We start from the raw sequence: 21,046 nt of genomic DNA on the forward strand, positions 1-21,046 counted from the left end.
GCTTTATAGAATGTCATTAAAGATACCATACATGTTTGGCCAGATCTAAAAACACTAACAAAAGCTAATAACAATAACTGAATTCAAAACAAAAATGAACCGCAAGGGAGAAAGACAAAAATACAGGAAGAGGAGAGAAGAAGTATGAATGCAAAATTAGAAATAAATCGAATAATAAAATATTTCATTTGTTTGACCCAGAAACAGTATGAGTGTATGCTTTCTTTTTTTAATTTCAACAACAAGGTAATAATAATAATAATATTCACGTTTACAACTACAACTGTCAATAAGTTGAACGCAGCAAACTATTCGACGTTGAGATAGAATAAGGAGTAATCTATTTTTAGGAGAACAAAATACACACCGAACATACACGCTGAGTTCAAAATGTCTTTAATAATACGCTGTATGCGTCGGTTATCGTGTAGCGTCGTGCCGTTGATGTGAAATGCCTGTTTATCAAATCAGATGGAAAATGTTTGCTTTTAGTTAGTTAGAGCGATGCGGTCGTCACGAGAACATCGCATTTTCCACCATCACCATTTCAATTGGTCTATATAAATATGTTGTTTTTCATTTGAGTGTATTATATATCGGATAAAGAGCAAAATAAAAAAGGAAATATTTAAAAGAAAAAATCGCTCATATTGATTCACAAAATAAACGAATCAAGTGTTTTTCGTTTTTCATTTTCTTTATTCTTTTGATTAAACCTGTTGTAGCAAATACAATAAGCAAACCATGAAGTTTGCAGAACATCTATCAGCGCATATAACGCCCGAATGGAGGGCAGCATACATCAACTATGAGGTAAAAACAAAACAGTCACTTCGATTCTTTTAATATAAACATCGAAAAAAGAATAACAAATAATTAAGGAAATTTAATTAATATCAAATGTTTGCTGATGAAATGCATGGATGTCAGTATAAAAAGTTTTATGAGTGTCATTTATAATTATAAAAAATGGGAAAGGCGCATGCGCGACGCTCATATGTTTTTTGTTATGATGACATCACAGAAATCGCGCGGCAAAATCAAATTATCCATAACACATTCATCGCTTTGTCTTCTTAAAAAGCATATTTTTAGTCCATTTGGCGAGAGTTTCTATAATTGTGTTTATTTTTTTATTTTTATCTGATTAAAAAAAATCTTTATAGGAAATGAAAACAATGCTGTACAATGCCATAGAACAGTCTCCATCTGCTGAATTAGTTGAACCGGACTTTTTAACGCGATATTTTGCAACATTCGACGAACAATTTTTCCATTATTGCGATAAGGAATTGGCAAAAATCAACACATTTTATTCAGGTTTATTTTGAAAAATGTCATTGACATAATTTCTCAACACAAAACTAACAACAATTTAATTATCATTGTTAATTATAGAGAAATTAGCCGAAGCAACGCGAAAATTTGCCAATCTACGAACCGAAGTGAGTGTAGCATTAGAAGATGGTTATGATACAAAAAAGGCTTTGTCACGATCAAAAAAATTGCTGCGCAAGAAAACAAAACCGGCACGTAAAGTACAAGATTTGAAGTTGGCATTTAGTGAATTTTACTTGGGATTGATTTTATTACAAAACTATCAAACATTAAATTTTACCGGTTTTCGGAAAATTTTAAAAAAACATGATAAACTGTTGAGTGTTGATTTGGGTGCCAAATGGCGAATGGATCATGTGGAAGTGGCACATTTTCATGTGAACAAAGACATTGATCGACTTATTCATGATACGGAATCAATTGTTACGCAAGACATTGAAGGAGGTGATCGACAAAAAGCGATGAAACGATTACGAGTGCCACCATTAAATGAACACCAAAGTCCATGGATCACATTCAAAGTTGGAATATTTTCGGGTGCCTTTATTGTATTAATGGTGACCGTCATGTTAACGGCCATATATCATAGGAATAAAGACTGGGAAATTGGAATTCGATTGTTTCGTGGACCTTTATTGATAATTGGATTTTTATTTTTGTGGGGACTTAATGTATATGGATGGAGATCAGCAGGTTTGAAATCTTTACATTTTTTTTTTTGTTTTGCTCTTGAATTGTAATCATTGTGACATCATTTTGGTTCATTGCAGGCGTAAATCATGTTCTTATATTCGAAATCAATCCTAGAAATCATTTATCCGAGCAACATATAATGGAGTTTGGTGCATGTTTTGGTGTCATTTGGACTATATGTGTATTAAGTTTCCAATATAGTGACGCACTTTCAATTCCAACATACGCAAGTCCATTAACGTTGTATATTTTAATGGCACTATTTCTATTTAATCCAACGAAAACATTTCGGCATGAGGCACGTTTCTGGACAATTCGAGTATTGTGGCGAATATTTTTGGCGCCATTTTACTACGTCAGCTTTGCCGACTTCTTTGTTGCCGATCAATTGAACAGTATTGTACCCGCCTTTTTAGATCTACAATTTTTAATATGTTTCTATTACAATAATCCAATATGGAAAACTGCGTCGCCCAAAGGTAAATGACTCATGAAAAAATAACCGTTTAATGACTTAATAATGACTTCTAAAAATATATACCGTTTGGGTTTTTATCAATTATTTTTAGACGTTGAATCATGTGTCGAAGGTTCATATTTGATTCGACCGATGGTGGCCATGTTACCGGCTTGGTTTCGTTTTGCACAATGCATACGTCGTTATCGTGATACGCGTGAGGCATTTCCGCATTTGGCAAACGCACTCAAATATTCAACATCATTTTTTGTCGTCATTTTTTCATCGCTATCATTTGTTACCGGTTTGTTTGTTTACCAATTAATTTGTTTCAGCGGTGTAATCATATCAAAAATAAAATTGTACACGTATGTAGACTAATTGCTGGAATTTCCCTATTATACAGGTTCGCATTTGGGCAGCACAAATAATCCATACTTTTATCTCTGGATAATTGCGTCGATTGTTTCATCTTGTTATGCGTATGCGTGGGACATTAAAATGGATTGGGGTTTACTTGAAATTAAACACAATTTTCTACGCGAGGAAACGGTGTATTCGTCAAATGTAGGTCATGCTTTTCATTACAGTTTCCATATTTTTAATATACATCGGACACTTAAATCGGCAATGTATTTTTTTGAGATAAACTATACTTCTTTTTATTATTCGAATTACCGAGTAAATTTGTTTTTTTTTTTTAGTTTTGCAACAATACGAAAATGCTGCTAGTTCAGAAAAATACAAGTTCAGCATGATTCATTAAAATTTATGGACAATTCGAATGTATCGGAAATGCGAATGAAATCGATCCAATTCAAAATTCAATTATTTATGTGGAGTTCGTCTTTAAATAACCTGGTAACGTTGGTGGGTACGCCAAGAGATTTTAGGGGAGGATAACGACAAACATCTAGCAAAAGTCGATTCTATCTAGCGTCAACCTTAATGTCCAAAAAATTTATATGGGATTTTTGATTCCACTCGCAGCAAAATTGATTAATAACAAAATCGAAAGAATTTTTATTGCCAAAAACATCAGCAGTTGAATTCAATTTTATGAGCGGGTAACTTGGGACCGCGGAAACTGGATCCTCACCTATAAAAATAGAACGTTATATTATTAAATAGAACAGACGCGTACTTAAAATAAGCTTTGAAACAATGTTCGAAAAGGAATTTTTGAAAAATTCTTCATAGATTTTATATTAAATAAAATCTATGTTGCTTTTTTCACAAACCACTTTTATGATTTGTCAAATAGTATTAGTCAAAGTACGATTCAGTATTTGCACTTTTATTTTCACCAACCTAAAATTAAATACAAGCTCCGCATAATTGGTGAAAACTCGGATAATTTTGAATCGTTTCGTTAAACCGCTATCCAATATTCTAATAGATATTGATGATATTCATTGTCCATAAATTTTCCATCAGCGCACTTATGTTTTTTCTGTAAAACCAGCATGGAAAAATCCACTGTACTAATTAACATTCCTTGTCAATTTCTAGTTATTTTACTATTTCGGTATGGCTGAAGACTTAATATTACGATTTGGCTGGACGTTATCTATGTCGCTTGTAAAAGCTGGTGTCGTTGAAGGCGAATTAATGATGACAATTTTAAGTCCATTTGAGGTGTTTCGACGTTTCATGTGGAATTATTTTCGATTAGAAAATGAGCATCTGAATAATTGTGGAAAATTCCGAGCCGTAAGAGATATTTCTGTGGCACCAATGGATTGCTCAGATCAGGTATGTTTTTTGTATTTGTCATGCAATAGTTTGAATGTGCTAACAATTTATGTCAATTCAATAAAATAAACATTTTTTTCTTTAATAAAAATGAAAATGTTTTAGATAACAATATTACGAATGATGGATGAAGATCATGGCGTTACGCATCGACGCACCAAAACCAAATTGGCAAAAAAGAAAAGTGAACTGAAGATCCTGTTTCAGGGCGATTCGATCGATGAGATTGAATGATAATAGTCATTTGACAAAAATAAAATTATACCAAATAAAAAAAAACTGTGAATATAATGAAATAAATGATTATTTTCCAATAAGAATAAATGCATGAGAAAAATTCTTCATGCACTGATCGCATGATTGAATAGTTGCAAACAATTTATCATATATGCTGAAGAAGAAAAAAACGTTACATTTATTCAGCATTGAAATCAAAAGTGTTCCAGTTCCATTGTACAAGCACATACATATATTGAACTGTAATCAATTTGTGTAAAATTGAAAACATGTTTTTTTACCACAACGGAATTCATCGTATAGGAAAGAGAAAAAAATGCGAAACATATGAAACAAAACAAACAAAACTAGCACATGTTTGATTGGGAGTACAGTTCAACTTATCATTCTCGTAACACACATTAATTCAAATTATTCCACTGACTCAAACTAGCTATGTCAAATTAACAGCAACAACAATTGCAGTAGTAGTAGTAGTGGCAATAGTAGCAGTAGCAATAAAGATCCGACCGATTGTAGTTTGCAGTTTAGTTTGGCTGCATTAAAAAAAACTACAACAATCGAACGATCAAATTGACTACAACCAATACTTACAATTGATATTAACACAGCCTACATCGAAAATTGTCAAAAGATTATCTAATTCAACTGTAAACAGCTGCGAACACGACAAAAGAAGACAGACAGACAGACAACAACAAAAAAAAACTCTGTCAACATTTTTGGATGTATTTCGTTTTGGTCGTGAATGTATCTAGTAAATTTGTACGACCACACCAATACAAATGCCGCTTTGACTAGCATCATGTAATATGGAATGAGAAGAGCAACCTCAGCACAAGTGATATTGTGCGTTGCAATGAGACCAACCAACGAAAACACAAACGAATGTGAGAAGAAGAAAGACGATGTTTTAAAACACCGTTTAGATTGAGGTATAAAATCACACTGCACAGTTGTACATTACGCCTCACTGCTGTTGTAGTAGTATTTGTACGAAGAAAAAAAAAACTAATTTGTTGTTGTTTTATTTCCGAATGATTTATTGTGTTCAAAGTCAGTATTACAGCGACTATTTACCGCAATAGTACATTCAGTTCATATATAAGTACATCTCGAAGCGTTTTGCACTATCCTTCATTGATGTCAAATGCAACGAATTTTTGCTGTAACTTGTAAACATTCTTGCAACTAACACCAATGATATTGGGTACAATTCTTGTGTTTTGTGGCAATTATTTTTCAATTTTAAATTTGGCTGCAGTGAATAAAGACGTTTCGTATTGAAAACAAGTGGTGAACTGTTCTATTTGTCTGACTGATCATTTATTCGTTCGATCAAATTTGATTCCAATATATTAAGAAATAGAATACGACAATCAAATTGAAAAAACGAAAACAAAAACGGTAAATTTGTTGTGCTATCGTCACAGTTGAAGTTTTATTGTGATTTTGTTTTGTGGTTTCTATACGGTTTTACTTTCGTTTTCTGTGTATGTTTTGTTCTTTACACATTTAAAACGTTCTTTACGTATTACAATAATTAAATCGAATTAAAAGTTCAGTTAATAACTCTGACGCAAACATCAACAAATTGTTGTAATTTAAAGACGGAAAATAAAATCATTAGATAAAATCATGCCATCGAAAGCGATCTTTCTAACACCGACAATCACACAAATCGAGGAATTGCGAACAAATTTCTTTGAGCGGCTGGAACGTGAAGGAGCTCCATGTGAAGGTATTTATTTTCAACTATAAATCGCATACTTATTTGAATTCACATTGAAATTGTCTACAGTTATTAAGTCAGTTTGAAATTGCTTCGATTCCCCCCCGTGAAACATTCAAAACAACGTGCGAATTACACTTTCGAACCAAACGGTGCGACCACACTTCATTGTGTGTAACGCATGTTGTAATCGCGTTTCTTATGGATGAATTCATATAGCCAAAGTGTTTGCAACTTGAAACATGATCGCAACTTGGCATTTATTTTCATTGAATTCAAGGTCGTTGTGATGGTGATGATGCTTTGGCGTTTTTTATGCAAACTTTTTGTTTTATTTGTCTGTTTTTTTTCATTATTGTTGTCATTTATACTTTACAGAAAACAAAAATCATGCTTACAAGTCATTTTCGTGTGATCATAACAGAAAAAAAGTATTACAATTTTGACTGAATGAAACATGTTTTTTTGTTGTTATTTGGTCATTTTGTGTGTTCTTATCGCAATTTCAATCATATTGCACTCGATCATAGATATAGTTTCCCCCTTTTTTTTCAAAATTAATCAAATACACAAAAGCACTTGACTTTTGGTTACTGATAAGCACTATTAGTCGTTTATATAAGAGTACCGTTTGAAAATGTTTGAAGAATAACACCAAGACCTTAATACCGTACACACCATGTCCGACCGAATCGAATCGTGTTCATTGTACTCAAAATATGAATACTTGTTCGGCACATGATGCCCAACATATTAACAAGGACTCACCGTAGAACATGTTTTTTTTTTGTTTCCACAGACATCATTTTCATTCATCGTCAGTGCAAACTGGTTTCAAACTGTATTCACTTGAATCTTGAATTTACATTCATTGCAACCGGAATAATGACCATGTGCTTGGCTTTTGTTCCGAATTCATTGTAGTTCATTGCAATGCATGCATCGCTTATTCATTGACTTGACTCTTCGTTTCCTTTTACATGGCATTCATAAAGGAATCATTGACACTTTCAAGGTTTTTAAATTGTGTGTCGATTGGGAAAAAGAAAATAGCCAGCCGAATAACCCAAAAAAATACCCACCATTGATGGCGTTTAAAATGATTGAATGAGTAATTTGATGTTTGTACGAAATGCAAAATGACCAATTATCGTGAGTAAGCACAAACAACAAATCTCACGTCATTTCATATTTTTGTTCTGATCGTGAATCATAAACAAAATTCTATTGACTTTTATCACAAACAAAAGAAACAGACACTAATGAAATGCAATTATTTTTGTTTAATTTATCCGACAAACAATTTAATAACAAACAGACAATGTCAACAAAATAGGAAACAAGAGTTATTTCGAACTAAAAGTTAGAAACATATATTGAATGGCTAATAAAAGATCTTTTGTGCTTTGTTCAAACAGGCGGATTTCATCCAAAAGATATTGACCGAATAAAATCCACCAATATTTGGTTGCAGAAATTTCTCGAGCAACATGACTTGGATATGAAAGAAGCATTAAAAATGCTCTGGGATACATGCGAATGGCGGAAAAACTACGGAGCAAATGGTATGTGTGAAATATTTGAGAGAATGTTTGAGTTTGTTTTTAGCTAGATATAATATGAGCTTTGTCAATTTATTTGACTCCAGATACTTCGAACAAAATTTTCCAATTTAATTCTATTTTCTATGCAAATTGTTTTTTTTAAAGATATTTCAGAGAAAAATATCAACATGGATTACATCCATGAGGGATTAATGTTTCCACGAAATCGTGATATTGACGGAAAAGTTGTGCTGGTACTTAAATCAAAACAACACGTGCGTGGTCTTCGAGATACGGAACAATTGTTACGAAATTTCATCTACTGGATAGAAAGATTGAATAAGTAAGCATCCTCATTTGGCGTGAACGTGAGATTTTTCTTAAAATTTGTATTTTATTTTATATACAGGGAAGAAAATTATGATACGATATCGGTATTTTTCGATTTGGCCGGCACCGGACTAAAAAACTTGGATTTAGATTATACAAAACAATTTGTACATCTTTTAAAATACTACTATCCAAACAATTTAAACTATATCTTTGTATATGAGCTACCATGGATTTTAAATGGTATTTACATAAACAAAATATTTTTGATATATCGTATTATGTTCATTTAATTTTTCCAGCCGCTTTTAATATAATAAAAGCATTGTTACCGGCAAAAGCGGTTGCTTCGTTGCGTTTCGTTAATTCGAAGAATTTAGGCGAATACATGACCGAAGAGAATATGTTGACATGTTGGGGTGGCAAAGATGATTATCATTTCAAATTTGAACCTTCAAAGTTGACGCACGCAAACGAATTTGATAGCAATATGAATGGTCAAAAGGGAATAATTATACCAAAAGACGAAAATGATAACACTACTGTCATCAACCATGAAAAAAAGGTTTGTAAATCATCTTTTTTTGTTGTTCATCGCATCCGCTTATAAAAATGTTTACGTTTGCTAATCAACACATTATACATATATATACATGTTAATTATACACAAATCTGCATTCATCTGCGTGTAATTATCAATAATCTTTTTAATCGCTTCTTTTCAATGACTGCATGTACAAACAGTTTCATTTAATTTCGATTCCAAATGAAATATGAAAGCAAGAAACAACAATTTTCAACACATTCGTATATAGAATATGTGAATAAAGTTTTAATTAAATGCAACATTGTAAATGAAAGAAAAAAAATTGGAATCGACATAAATATTAACGATTCAATTTGTGCCATTTGTTTTAATTTTAAATGTGCGTTCTTTTTCACCTCGTCATCGTAACTCCAAATTAACAACGTACATTGAGATTGGTAATTTGTTATGATTAGCATATTTGCTGCACACAAAATGCCATGGTAAATGCACACAGTTGTTTGTCGGCTGGCGTGAAGAATACTCAAATCGTTTTCTGCTATGGTTATCGTGCAGACATTTATTTGTTGCTCATTCATTACCGGTTTCTTTTTTTCCTGTCTTCATTTCGTTTTTATTTTTAATCAAAAATCGAATGTCCACACCATGAGGCGCAATTTATTGGTCGTTATCGTTTTGGATTGAATCGTACGCATTTTTCGCGACTAAAATCACATTAAAATCCAATTACTAATGTATAGACTATAGAGTGTAATTGAAACCGAATGAAATGAGTGCGTAAGTGAATGGAGAATGAATGCGTGAGTGAGACAACGAGGTAGAAGCCACAGTGAATCTAATATTTTTAAATGGTATGGTGTGCATATGTTTTTTTTTCGATTTGAAATTGGATTATATGTCAATTTGCACTATCATCGATGATTGACGTCAATAATGTATTGTCGCTTTCGTTTACATCAAATAAATACGCACCTATTCCTTGACCTTAAAGTACAGTGTGCGTGAACGCGTGCGTCCGTTGAGTTTTTGAATTTTCTAATAATATCGAGCTGGTTAAGTGTGTATTATTGGGGTGTGCCGATTATGGCTGTGCGTGTCAACCAAAATCACAACAATTTTGAATACGTCTTTGTATATTTTTTTTTTGCAAACTTTGAAGTAGATAACGATTTTCGATTTTGTTTGTATTGAATACAAGAACTTTTTTCCCGGTGCAAAAACATTAGTTGCGTGAGCTATGTACGTAAAGAGTTAAGCCCCCCAACGAAAAAACGATTCAATTATGTTTCACATTAATTAATAATTATGTGCGTGCTAATAAAAGCAACATTTATAGTGTCGCTAATATGTGGCGATTTAAAACGTTCGGGCTGTCGTTATTAAAATGTGTTTGGCACTTTAATATCCGCTGTCACTATACCTAAGCGCCGACACAATAGCATTTGACTGATGTGAAACTAATAGAGCAGCCGTACAAAGAACACATATAGACTAACATTTAGCTAAAAGGGACCGATTTTTTTTTATTTTTGTTATATAGTGAAATATGCTTTTGCATTTACTTTGTCTCGAAGCAAATTTGACGAGAATGCTTTGGTTTGCGTAATCAATTAATGTGATCGTTTATTGAGCTCAAATAGAGTTTTAGCAGTCGTTTGCAAAGTGCACCACAGTATTACAAAGACGTTAAATCGGTCAACAGTTTATTGGCGATTTGTAACCGTCATATAATACGTTTGTAAACATTTTCAGCTTATAACTTACACAACATATAAATACTGTTCACGCAAAATGTACACATGAATAGTATTCAGAAGATTCAAGATAAAACAAACGGTTTTGGTCGCATCGCGTGGATTTTTTTTTTTCGATATTGAATTTTTCAATTCATGCTACTTGAAGTCAACAGTATTGTATATACGTTGTGTGTGATTTGTTATCAACATTCACTTCAAGTACAATTTATTATATTATAGTTCTATTTTGTTAATCAGTGAATGATTCAGTGTAAATGTAAAATACATTCGACCGAAAACAATTCGAAGTTGAATCATTTTTGAAATTTCAATTTTAAAACTTGTGATTGAATTGGACATTTTTGTGCAGTGGAAATTTAAATTTTCGAAAATAATATCGGCGCTATTGATTTGTGGAAGTGAATCGATTTGTTCATTCGATTTAAATATGACTAAAGTATGTATATCGTAGGTTTTTAACTCTTTTGCCGGAAAATCTTTAACAAAAACAAAAAGAAGGAATTGTTTTATTTGTGCATTTCAATAAATTTTTGCTATGGATTGGCTTTTCGAACAGATGCGATGATTGATGAAAACTTGTGGGAGATAAAACTATAAAATACATTACTTTCACCTACACAGTGTGCCGGATATGTTAGTTAAATTGGTGACATCCATTTGGATATGATAAACGATTTGCTTCATTTAGCTTTGAACGAGATTTTATTTACATTAAATCAAAGAAATGGTCAGGAACTGATAACAAATATTATGTTGTTTTTTGTATGGGTAGTCAAATTCCGGTCGATTTCAAAAAATCGTACAATTTTGTACAACAATTCCCATGAATATGTACCAATATTTTTTTTTTTTTTTCAAAATATGACTTTTTTGAATATAAAAATATCAAAACTCGGAAAATCTTTACCCGAAATTCGTACACCACCAAAGTGAATCTCATTAAAATGTACAAAATATGTACAATTCAAATCAACCATCAGATGTGAAAACCCTTTTTTCAAAATAAAGTACTTGGTTCTAAAACGAATGGATGTGCATTCAAAAAATATACGATTTCTAGTGTATTTTTTAAAAATCATTCTGTTCAAATGTCAATATCTAAATAAATCACGTGTTCATTCACCTTTTTGGTGGCGTGCGCGTTTTTATTGTTTTTTTAATTTGTTCATTTCGTATCCGAACTCAAATTCCAAACGTTCACTTTCAAATGTATAGTACCCACATCTTCCATAATAATGGGAGAGAATACAAAGATCTTTTGCTTTACAAACAGATACACACACGAGCATACAAGCCAACCAATAACTCGTACGAAAAAAAAAAATGCAAAACGGCAAATACAGCAAGCATCTTTGTTCCCTTCAATCGAACCTCAATATTTACGACAAAGCAAACAGTGACACCGACGTGAAAAAGGTAGAAAGAGAGAGAAAGAAAATAAATAGTAGTCACATTCGAAACAACGCTCACATATACACTTACACATATATTCGCACATTTCAATGTATGCATACGCTCTCCTATTGAATGTATCCCAACAGAAACATCGTCAATGCATAAGCTAAAGTCAAGCGGGCATTTGCGTTTGTTTCACATTTTTTCTGTTTGTAGTTGACGATTTGGTGCTCTCTCTTTCGTATCGCGTATACGGTTGAATTCTTTGTGCAGATTCATTTTGTTTTTACTCGAAAAGGTACGAATATAAACATTCAATTGATTTTAATTTTGAAAAATTGTGAGCAGTTTCATAACGATATAGAAAAGGATATTTATCCAATATCGAACAACAACCGCTTCGCATCTATTGCACACTCGTCTATTTTTTGTTATTGTTTCGCGTGTTTGTGAGTAATTTTTTCTTGTTCGGTTCGTGTGACGTACAAGTGAATTGATTCATTGACCATAAAAAAGTAGAAGAATAATAAAAGAAACTTGTAATCATTTTAACCGATTATCCGGTCAAGATGAAAAATTATCATTTTTTTTACGTTCATCCGAAAAAATTGTCAAAATCGAAAGATTTTTCTATTTTTTTGGTACTTCCTATTTCTATTCGAACATTGATTAACTTTTCCCTGGAGAAAGCAGATAAATAAAATAGCCGAAAATATTATCAAAATAACGAGTATTACTTGTATCGTTATTTAAAAAAAAGCTTGATGGTGACTGGGTTTTCGGACAATCACTAAAAATTCAAACTTAATAGTAATGAAAGTAATTCAGAGAAAAATATATAGTAATGATAGTAATTCTCCACTCAGAGAGAGAGAGAGAGTGTGTGAGAGAGAAGGCGACACTGTGAAAAATAAACGGCCGGATATTATTTAGCATTAGCATGTCTATGTGTGAAACTAATGAGATTATTTAGCCGATAATGTGTACCGCAAAACTGATTCGTCACATTATGGCAACTGCTCACGACATTTTTAAAGACTGCTAAGATATATATCGGTCAAAAAATCGATCTTTTTTATCTCGCTATTCCTCGATTTTGTGTGATGAATTGATGTGTCTGTGTGTGTTTATGTCATTTTACGGTCAAGGTCATGCTTTTCTTGCACACAAGTTCATCGATACACAAATTGTGGCATCCGTTTTCAAACAAATCTCATTTTCACACATTTCTTAAATAACTCAAAGCCATGTCATCTTAAATAACAATCCACACACACACACACATCATAAAAATAATGAGTGTTTGAAAAATTAAAAATAAATTTGTTGTCATATTAATTGAAGTTGAACACAAATTTGGTTTATCTTGTTGCATCTAGGTAACCTTTGCGAAAACAAGTTCAGTTAGCGAAATTCCAATGTCGGATCAATCATTTGGTAGAAATACAGAGAACGGCGGTGGTAAGCACATCAATAATTATCCATATCGATGTTTATGTTAACGTTGTTGTTTGATTTTCTGATATAGGAAATATGTTGAAAATAGCACCAGCCGAAATCATTACATTCTCAAAAGTGGGCACCGAGCTAATTGGATCTGTTGACATATTCAACATTGTTAAATACCCGATCACCTACAAGGTAATGTTCTCTCTTTTTTTAAAATAATATTCGCAATTTTCATTGAATGCATATTTCATGTATAAATAGATAAAAACAACATCTCCTGAAAAGTTCCGTGTACGACCGAGCACTGGAATACTTACGCCTGGTTCGGCTGTAAACATTAGCGTTGTTCTACAATCTGGACCAAATGTAACTTTATTGCTGAATAAAGATAAATTTTTGGTCATGTGCATGGAGATCAATGATTTGAATGCATCGCAGCAAGACATTGCCGATATATGGAAGGTATGTTTTGGATGAATCGAACGTTTCTTCTTACGTTTAAACTGAATATATTATATTTTTTGTAACAGAATACACAAAACAATAGCCTGTCTGTTGAACAGCACCGATTGAAATGCAGTCTTGGTCCGAATGTTAATCTAAATGCTAGCAATACCATTGTGGGTGACATGTCGAAAAATAGCAGCATGTTCTTAAATAATGGGGGCGTTATCGATACTGATCGTCAATGGTTGCACGTTTCGAATTCGGTAAGAAATATGAATGAAATGTGTTGCATCTTTTCAAATTCATTTAATCAATTATGAATATCGTTGCAGGTATCGCAATTGGTTGAAACAACACGCCGATTGGAAACACGAATCAAATTCAATCAGAAACTTCAATGGATCACCGTATTTGTGTTCCTGCTACTATCAATAGCAATTGTTTACATACTCAAAATTGAAATCAATAATAACAGCTCCGAATACTGTATGAAATCGACGCGTGGCTACAAGTGACAACCAACCAGATATTAAGTCGTGCGGAGTGATTACATGACTATCAATAGGTTATAATTCGAATCAGTGACATTCTTTTTTTTTTGTTTTGAAAGGAAAAGCGTAATTCAGAATATTTTTCGTTTCTGTTTCGTACAAATTAATCGCTTCATTCAAATCCATGATGAATGATTGTCCCCCCTTTAGAAATACATCCAAACGACATTTTCTACTAGTGAATTCAAAATTATTTATTTTCAATATTAGTTTGGTTTGTTCGAAATTTTTCTTTATGCATTTTCGTTTTGAATATGAAAAATGAAGCATTTGAATTTAAAAGAAAATGAGATGGAAATATTTGTTTGTTATCATTGTAACAAGTTTATCTTTGTCGTTTCCATTTGCTTCGGTACCAATTTGGAAAGATTTTGTAGCTGATTCATTGTCAGGTTTTTTTTTGTGGTAATTTCGTTTTATTTACTTATAATTAAATAAAATTAAGAAAAAGTGTGTGTTTATCTGATTGCCACTATTGCCACTAACTTTAATTCATAATTTTGATGAATTTGTAAGTATAGATTGTATAAGATTAAAAAATATGGAAAGAGAAATGTAAATCTGTATATCAATAAATCGAATTCACAGTAAGTGAATTGAATCTTATTTTACTTTGTATATTTTTCCCCCTTTAATATGCTAAAGCAAAACTAAATTATTCATTTTGCAATTTCCGATTACATGATAAATTATAATTTACGTTCATTTTTTTTTTCGTAATTATGATAAATACATGAAATCAAACGAATTTCAAAATTCGTTTGAGTTGTTTTGATTTTTGATGATGTAAACCGGACTTAATGCCATAATTATGTATGATTCTTGCCAGTATACGATATACAGTCACACATACATATGTATTCATAATTGACATACTATGATTTGTTGTTAGTGCATACACACACACGGACGCTCAGTCGTTAGCAACTACATACACAGAGTTGTGTCAAATTTCTGTGCATCTATATACTTTATTCGTTTTATACACTCGGTATTGACGCCATCTCTTGTGAACTGAAAAGCAGTTGGTGTAATAAAGTCGAGAAGAGAGTACGTATATATTATACACAACGCCCTTTACGGCCATCATTCGAAGTTCATCCGAATAATTTCAAGCAAAAAAAAAAATTTTTTTTTTCAAAACATTTCAATCCAAATCCACTCGACTTGCGTAAGTGAAATTTTTGAAGATTTTTATCTCAAAATAATGTAGATTTGTTGGTTGAATAAATTGTAAATTGGCTTGTTTAACAAAAATGTGACGCTAAAAATGAATTATGTGCGTAAATTAATTTGAATTTATCGAAGAGCGGTAACAAAAGTGTGTATCTGTTTGAAAAAATGCTTTTTTACTGTCAGCCATTTTTCTTGTCGCGCACCAACAGCGCCGATGGTGATAATTTACAAGAATTGAACAGTGATTTCGGCCACCTAGTTTTGAAATCTAAAATCAATTTCATTCTAATAAATTTATTTGTGTGTCAGACGATTTGTTTTGGAAAATTTTTGTAAAAAAATTCACATCGATATTTGATGATGGTGTGAAAATTCAATGAATTGAGGTTGTTTCGTAGAATTTTTTGAAAGTCTTTTTTGTAACATAATCAAAATGGCTGACGCGATGTACGACGAAATATTCGTATGTGTATATTACTACTGGGTACATTCGAAATCGTATTTTCGCATTAACAGCAGCTGAATGTATACAGAAGACAGTCGTTTTTTTTTATTTGACAGTTGACAGTATGCTATGGCATTTGGATTAAGGCAGCATTTTTGTGTTATTAGTGCATTATTTTCAATTAAGTCGAATTTCGGTGAAAATGTTGTATGTTAAAATATAATTTTACTCAAACAATTAAATGCTTTGATTAATGTGGATTTTTTATGAACATTTCTATTTTCGTTGTTGATTTAGGCTTAGAATAAGTGCGTTTGGGTTGCATTGAGACATTTTACGACGACGCGGCTTTGTGAAGTAAAATTGGAGGGAAACAAATAACAATCAAATTTGGAATTTTTTTGAAGAAAAACTTTACGGAGATTAAAACTTTACGGAGAAACAAGTGATATCGATACAATGGAAGATACAGATGAAGGCACCTATTTTGTCGATGAAAGTGGTAATTATTATTACCAAGCGACAAAAGATTCCGAACCAGTGCTAACCGAACCGCCCGATGGTGACAATATTCAATTTATTGTTGAAGAAGACGATGAAGGCGATGATAATTTAGAAAGCGTAATTGAACAAGCAACCATATCTTCGAAAACGCGTAAACAAAATATAATCACGACCAAAGTTGAAGAAAACGATTATGAAACAGTAGCATTCGATGGAAATGATGGTGACAATGCCGATGGTGAAGTTAGCTATGTGTATATTATGGATGATAAAGGATCAGCTGTCGATGATGGAACAAATGAAGAGTTAGCCGATGATGGTGTTGAAGAGAAAGTATATGAATTTGAAGAAGATGAAGAACTATCCGAAGAGGAGAGTAGCCCGAAAAAGGATAAACGAAAAGCGGCCGGTTCAACCGCAACATCGTCCACAGCAAAATCAGGAAAGAAATCACAAGTTTCATTGGCTATGCATATGTGTAACTATTGCAATTACACAAGCCCAAAACGATATTTGTTGTCACGGCACATGAAATCACATTCAGAGGAAAGACCATATAAGTGTTCGGTGTGCGAGCGCGGATTCAAAACATTGGCTTCATTACAAAATCATGTGAACACACATACAGGTACAAAGCCTCATATGTGTAAATATTGTGACAGTTGCTTCACAACATCGGGCGAACTAGTGAGACACGTTCGTTATAGACACACACATGAAAAACCACACAAGTGCCACGAATGTGATTATGCCAGTGTTGAATTGAGCAAATTGAAACGTCATATTCGTTGTCACACGGGCGAAAGACCATATCAATGTCCTCACTGCACATATGCATCACCGGATACATTCAAATTGAAACGTCATTTACGTATACATACCGGAGAGAAACCGTATGAATGTGATGTTTGCCAAGCACGATTCACTCAATCCAATTCATTGAAGGCACATAAATTAATTCATAGTGGTAAGGACTTTAACATAATTTTCGAGAATGAGTTTATTTTTTAAATCAAACTTCTTTAAATGCAAAATTATTTAAATGAATGGCATTTTCTCTTTATTTCTGTAGTTGGTGACAAGCCGGTGTTCCAGTGTGAACTGTGTCCAACGACTTGTGGACGAAAGACTGATTTACGTATCCACGTACAAAAGCTTCATACAGCAGAAAAACCACTCAAATGCAAACGATGCGGGAATTCATTCCCTGATCGCTATAGCTATAAGGTAAGCTTAAATGTCATTTTCCAAATCAATCGGATACCGACGGATAGATGAAATAGACAAAACATTACTGACGGAAAAATAACCAATTCCATTATTTCAGATTCATACAAAAACGCACGAAGGTGAAAAATGTTATAAATGCGAGCTATGTTTGTATGCATCAATATCAGCTAGACATTTGGAATCGCATATGTTAGTTCATACAGACCAAAAACCATTTCAATGCACGCAATGCGATCAAGCCTTTCGTCAAAAGCAACTACTCAAACGCCACATTAATTTATATCATGATCCCGACTATGTACCGCCAACACCGAAGGAAAAAACCCATGTTTGTCCATCTTGCGATCGCCAATTCCGTCACAAAGGCAATTTGATAAGACACATGTCATTGCATGATCCTGATTCATCGGTGCGAGAGCACGCAATGGCTTTAAAACAGGGACGCAAAAAACGTGTTCAAATTGTAAACGGTCAACAGGTAGAATACATTGGCTTCGAAGGCGAAGAAGAGTATGAAGGCGAAGAAGACTATGAGCTGGATGGTGAGGATGAGACATCTATTGAACAAGATATGCCAACAAAAAAAGAAACTATAATGGCCGTTGGAGAAGATGGACAACGTTACATGGTGGTCGAAGTTATCAATATGGAGGAGGATGAAAACAGTCAGATTCAATTGCAAGACAAAGATGAGAATATGGAAATTGCAGAACTTTATCTAGACGATGAAGATCCATTACAAGATAAAGGCCAGGGTGATCGAGATATGTCAACTTGCTTTGGATTTGTGGTAAGTGTCAATTGAATTTCGTTTCGGTTGTTGCACATTTTCTAATCATGGTTTTATTTTATTTTTGTGTAATTCATAGGAGGACGATGGTGGCGATGAAGAAGAAGTGGATAAATCATCAATTCAACTGCTTGACTATGTCGAATAGTGAAACTCTTTTGTGTTTTTTTTTAGTTATGGCTTAGATATTTTGTTTTTCGATTGTATACCATATATAATAGGGAAAAATTAATGAACAATCACTTTTCACATTTACATTTTCACCATAAACAAATAAATGAATTATCCTTCAGATTTTCAGTTCAAAAGTCCATTTAAAATATTATCGAAGTTAATTCGACACATATTGTCGTTGTATCTATGCTATCTCGACTCGAGAGTCATTTTTTTTTTTCATTTGAAATTCAATTTTGAGGAATGATGGTATCGATAAATCACATTAATTAACGAATAATTTTAAGTTTAAAATACGAATGATATGCGTATGTTTCCAAATAAAATAAATTGTAGAAACTCATTTTTCTATCTGTTTTTTTTTTCTTCAAAATAATAACTTACTGAACTAATCCGCTATATTAGCGACAACACTATTTGAAAATTTGAATATCGGCTCAATTCATGTACACATAAAAATGACTTTTACTAACATAATGTCAACACAACATTAAGGCGCGATCACTTCTCTTCACTTCATTACTTTTGAAGTCTTTAACAGAAAAAAATGGTTGTCAATAGTTTCAACGAACTAAAAGCATTTGATTCATCGTTTTGTCGGATTTTCTTCAAAAATATTCCAAAAAATTGAAGGTGAGTTGGCAAGCTATATCTGTTGTTTTCGACGACATTACCGTATGTTGGACTGCAACAAAATTCCTGACTTCAAATATTGAATTTGTTTGTAAAAAGAACAAAGAAAATGCTCGATAGTTTTGTACTGGGATCCGGATGGCCATACTTAAAATTTCATGATCACACATTTTTTGATCAATCCCGCTAACCCCTAAAGTGTACACTTTCCTGTACAACATTTTTGCGAAAGTGTACAAGGCAAAAACAAAATTATCGAAAGGTAAAAAAATGTTATTCGGGTGAAATTTGGGTGTACTTAAAATTTTGATTTTGATGCGATCACAAATGAATGATGAAATGAACATTTATTATGATTTTGAATGTCCCAATGAACATTTATTCTCTCTACGTTTGGAAAAAGTGTACGCCGTGTGTGACACAAAACCACCAACAGAAAATATGAAATGTTAATGCACCAGTAGATGATCATCAAGAGGAACGACAAATGTTTTCAATTTTTGGAAAATGTCTATTCGAAAAGTCCCATAGAAGGAATTGAAGATACTCACATTTTAAGCAAGCATGAAACTAATTGAAAATAATTGAACTTTATGTGTACAACACTATTTTGGCAATTGTACTATTGTACACTACCTTTCCAATGATATAGTCACGTTATGACCCCATACTCGGGCCATTTGGAGAGGCCTCTACTTTGAAAACTTAAAATTAAGTGTAGGACAGGTTTGTAAAAGTGTATTGTGTTGATTCAAGACTCTTGAAAAAAATAAAGTATGCCAAATTTCAAGTGTTCCAACCACGAAAAAATTATTCAAATTTTTCTGGAAGTTATTTTTTAACGAATTTATAAATGTTGTACACAGGTTTATTGATAAAAGAAATGAGGTTACGAAATTTTGAGTACGCATCCTTGTACTGTTACTTTGAATGTTTTCTTACTTTCTCACAGAAGATGGCCGAAGAAAGAGAACATTTGGCGAAAAAATGTCAACGAGAAAATGACCAGGAACCAACGCATGCACAAATTGAAGGTGATGAAGATATCGCAGCCGAATTGCAGTTGACTGATCTCGCCAAAGATCTTCTGGAGCCCAAACTGAAGATAGCTGCAGACATGGCATCTAATGGCAAATTTGGCAAAACGGACTTTCCTGTTCTGCGTTATTTTGGAGATTTGATCACTAAGACAGCTAAAAGAACTTCTGATGAATTTTTGTAACAAACGGTGATTGTGATGACTTTTATAAAGTAAATCACAATTTGTAATCATTTTATCTTCAAAATTCTACAATACAAACATTTCATGAAGTTAACGATCAGCAACATTAAGTTTAAGAATTTATACGAATTTATTTTCAACAAATCACTTTTTATTACTTTTTATTTGCTAAATTTACCAACTAAAGTCCAGGGGGTCATGGTGGCACTATTCGCTTACGGAGTTATTGTGCATTAATACGTGCGCAGTTTTGAGTCAAATTAGATAGCGTACCTTCGAGAATGCATCGGCTACGACACAATACATATCAGCATGCAAAAATAATTGGTTCTGTATAAAACACTAAAATAGCAGTTTCTGTCGTTTTTCGAACGCTTATCATATAAAATTTGCTTAAGCAACAGGAAAAAATATTATCCAAACATTGAATTAATGCATTGATATCAATAAAAATACAGACAAATTCATTCTGATTTTCATTTGCCCAACATTGAATGTTAGTTATTTTACTTTATTTAAAAAAAAAAAAGAAAATTTTAATCCAAATTTAATTTTGGAGATTATTTGGTTTTGGCGCAAAGCTCCTTGTCAATTCTAAAACTGAACAATTTTCTCCATTTCCAAATGATGACGTATAGCG

The 21,046-nt window shown here is 32.7% G+C and overlaps 3 protein-coding genes across 6 annotated transcripts; all 3 read left to right on the top strand.

Moving 5' to 3' along the window:
* Positions 1–515: 515 nt before the first annotated feature.
* LOC116337527 (xenotropic and polytropic retrovirus receptor 1) lies at positions 516–4,539 on the top strand. 2 transcript variants are annotated; one of them, XM_031762168.1, is made up of 8 exons: positions 516–813; positions 1,167–1,320; positions 1,399–2,031; positions 2,109–2,510; positions 2,601–2,792; positions 2,895–3,055; positions 4,001–4,243; positions 4,349–4,539. In XM_031762168.1, exons 1-8 carry the CDS (start codon positions 745–747, stop codon positions 4,475–4,477), a joined length of 1,983 nt encoding a protein of 660 aa, XP_031618028.1. In that variant the 5' UTR covers positions 516–744; the 3' UTR covers positions 4,478–4,539. The 2 variants fall into 2 exon arrangements, with proteins under 2 accessions (XP_031618028.1, XP_031618029.1); XM_031762169.1 differs by lacking the exons at positions 4,001–4,243; positions 4,349–4,539 and adding an exon at positions 3,193–3,973.
* A 1,000-nt stretch (positions 4,540–5,539) lies between these two features.
* LOC116337531 (motile sperm domain-containing protein 2-like) lies at positions 5,540–14,838 on the top strand. The gene is made up of 10 exons (XM_031762176.1): positions 5,540–6,221; positions 7,631–7,777; positions 7,922–8,099; positions 8,166–8,329; positions 8,389–8,651; positions 13,165–13,246; positions 13,314–13,426; positions 13,496–13,696; positions 13,765–13,944; positions 14,014–14,838. Exons 1-10 carry the CDS (start codon positions 6,119–6,121, stop codon positions 14,194–14,196), a joined length of 1,614 nt encoding a protein of 537 aa, XP_031618036.1. The 5' UTR covers positions 5,540–6,118; the 3' UTR covers positions 14,197–14,838.
* Positions 14,839–15,247: 409 nt separating this feature from the next.
* On the top strand, positions 15,248–18,894 carry LOC116337528 (transcriptional repressor CTCF-like). 3 transcript variants are annotated; one of them, XM_031762171.1, is made up of 5 exons: positions 15,248–15,403; positions 16,151–17,324; positions 17,430–17,584; positions 17,685–18,377; positions 18,457–18,894. In XM_031762171.1, exons 2-5 carry the CDS (start codon positions 16,313–16,315, stop codon positions 18,523–18,525), a joined length of 1,929 nt encoding a protein of 642 aa, XP_031618031.1. In that variant the 5' UTR covers positions 15,248–15,403; positions 16,151–16,312; the 3' UTR covers positions 18,526–18,894. The 3 variants fall into 3 exon arrangements, with proteins under 3 accessions (XP_031618031.1, XP_031618033.1, XP_031618032.1); XM_031762173.1 differs by lacking the exon at positions 15,248–15,403 and adding an exon at positions 15,493–15,511; XM_031762172.1 differs by lacking the exon at positions 15,248–15,403 and adding an exon at positions 15,771–16,060.
* The last annotated feature ends 2,152 nt before the right edge of the window (positions 18,895–21,046 follow it).

The sequence above is a fragment of the Contarinia nasturtii genome, unplaced genomic scaffold, assembly GCF_009176525.2.
Source record: "Contarinia nasturtii isolate CC-2019 unplaced genomic scaffold, AAFC_CNas_1.1 Cnas_scaffold_285, whole genome shotgun sequence".
Classification (NCBI taxonomy): Eukaryota; Metazoa; Arthropoda; class Insecta; order Diptera; family Cecidomyiidae; genus Contarinia; species Contarinia nasturtii.

What these genes read in the sequence shown, in the direction of transcription:
- LOC116337527 (XM_031762168.1), top strand. Translation starts at nt 745, where the DNA reads ATGAAGTTTGCAGAACATCTATCAGCGCATATAACGCCCGAATGGAGG. An exon ending in CAGCATACATCAACTATGAG is followed by an intron (nt 814 to 1,166) that starts GTAAAAACAAAA and finishes AAATCTTTATAG; the next exon opens with GAAATGAAAACAATGCTGTA. An exon ending in CAATGGATTGCTCAGATCAG is followed by an intron (nt 4,244 to 4,348) that starts GTATGTTTTTTG and finishes AAAATGTTTTAG; the next exon opens with ATAACAATATTACGAATGAT.
- LOC116337531 (XM_031762176.1), top strand. Translation starts at nt 6,119, where the DNA reads ATGCCATCGAAAGCGATCTTTCTAACACCGACAATCACACAAATCGAG. An exon ending in TGGATAGAAAGATTGAATAA is followed by an intron (nt 8,100 to 8,165) that starts GTAAGCATCCTC and finishes TTTTATATACAG; the next exon opens with GGAAGAAAATTATGATACGA. An exon ending in GGTTGCACGTTTCGAATTCG is followed by an intron (nt 13,945 to 14,013) that starts GTAAGAAATATG and finishes ATATCGTTGCAG; the next exon opens with GTATCGCAATTGGTTGAAAC.
- LOC116337528 (XM_031762171.1), top strand. Translation starts at nt 16,313, where the DNA reads ATGGAAGATACAGATGAAGGCACCTATTTTGTCGATGAAAGTGGTAAT. An exon ending in ACATAAATTAATTCATAGTG is followed by an intron (nt 17,325 to 17,429) that starts GTAAGGACTTTA and finishes TTATTTCTGTAG; the next exon opens with TTGGTGACAAGCCGGTGTTC. An exon ending in CTGATCGCTATAGCTATAAG is followed by an intron (nt 17,585 to 17,684) that starts GTAAGCTTAAAT and finishes CCATTATTTCAG; the next exon opens with ATTCATACAAAAACGCACGA.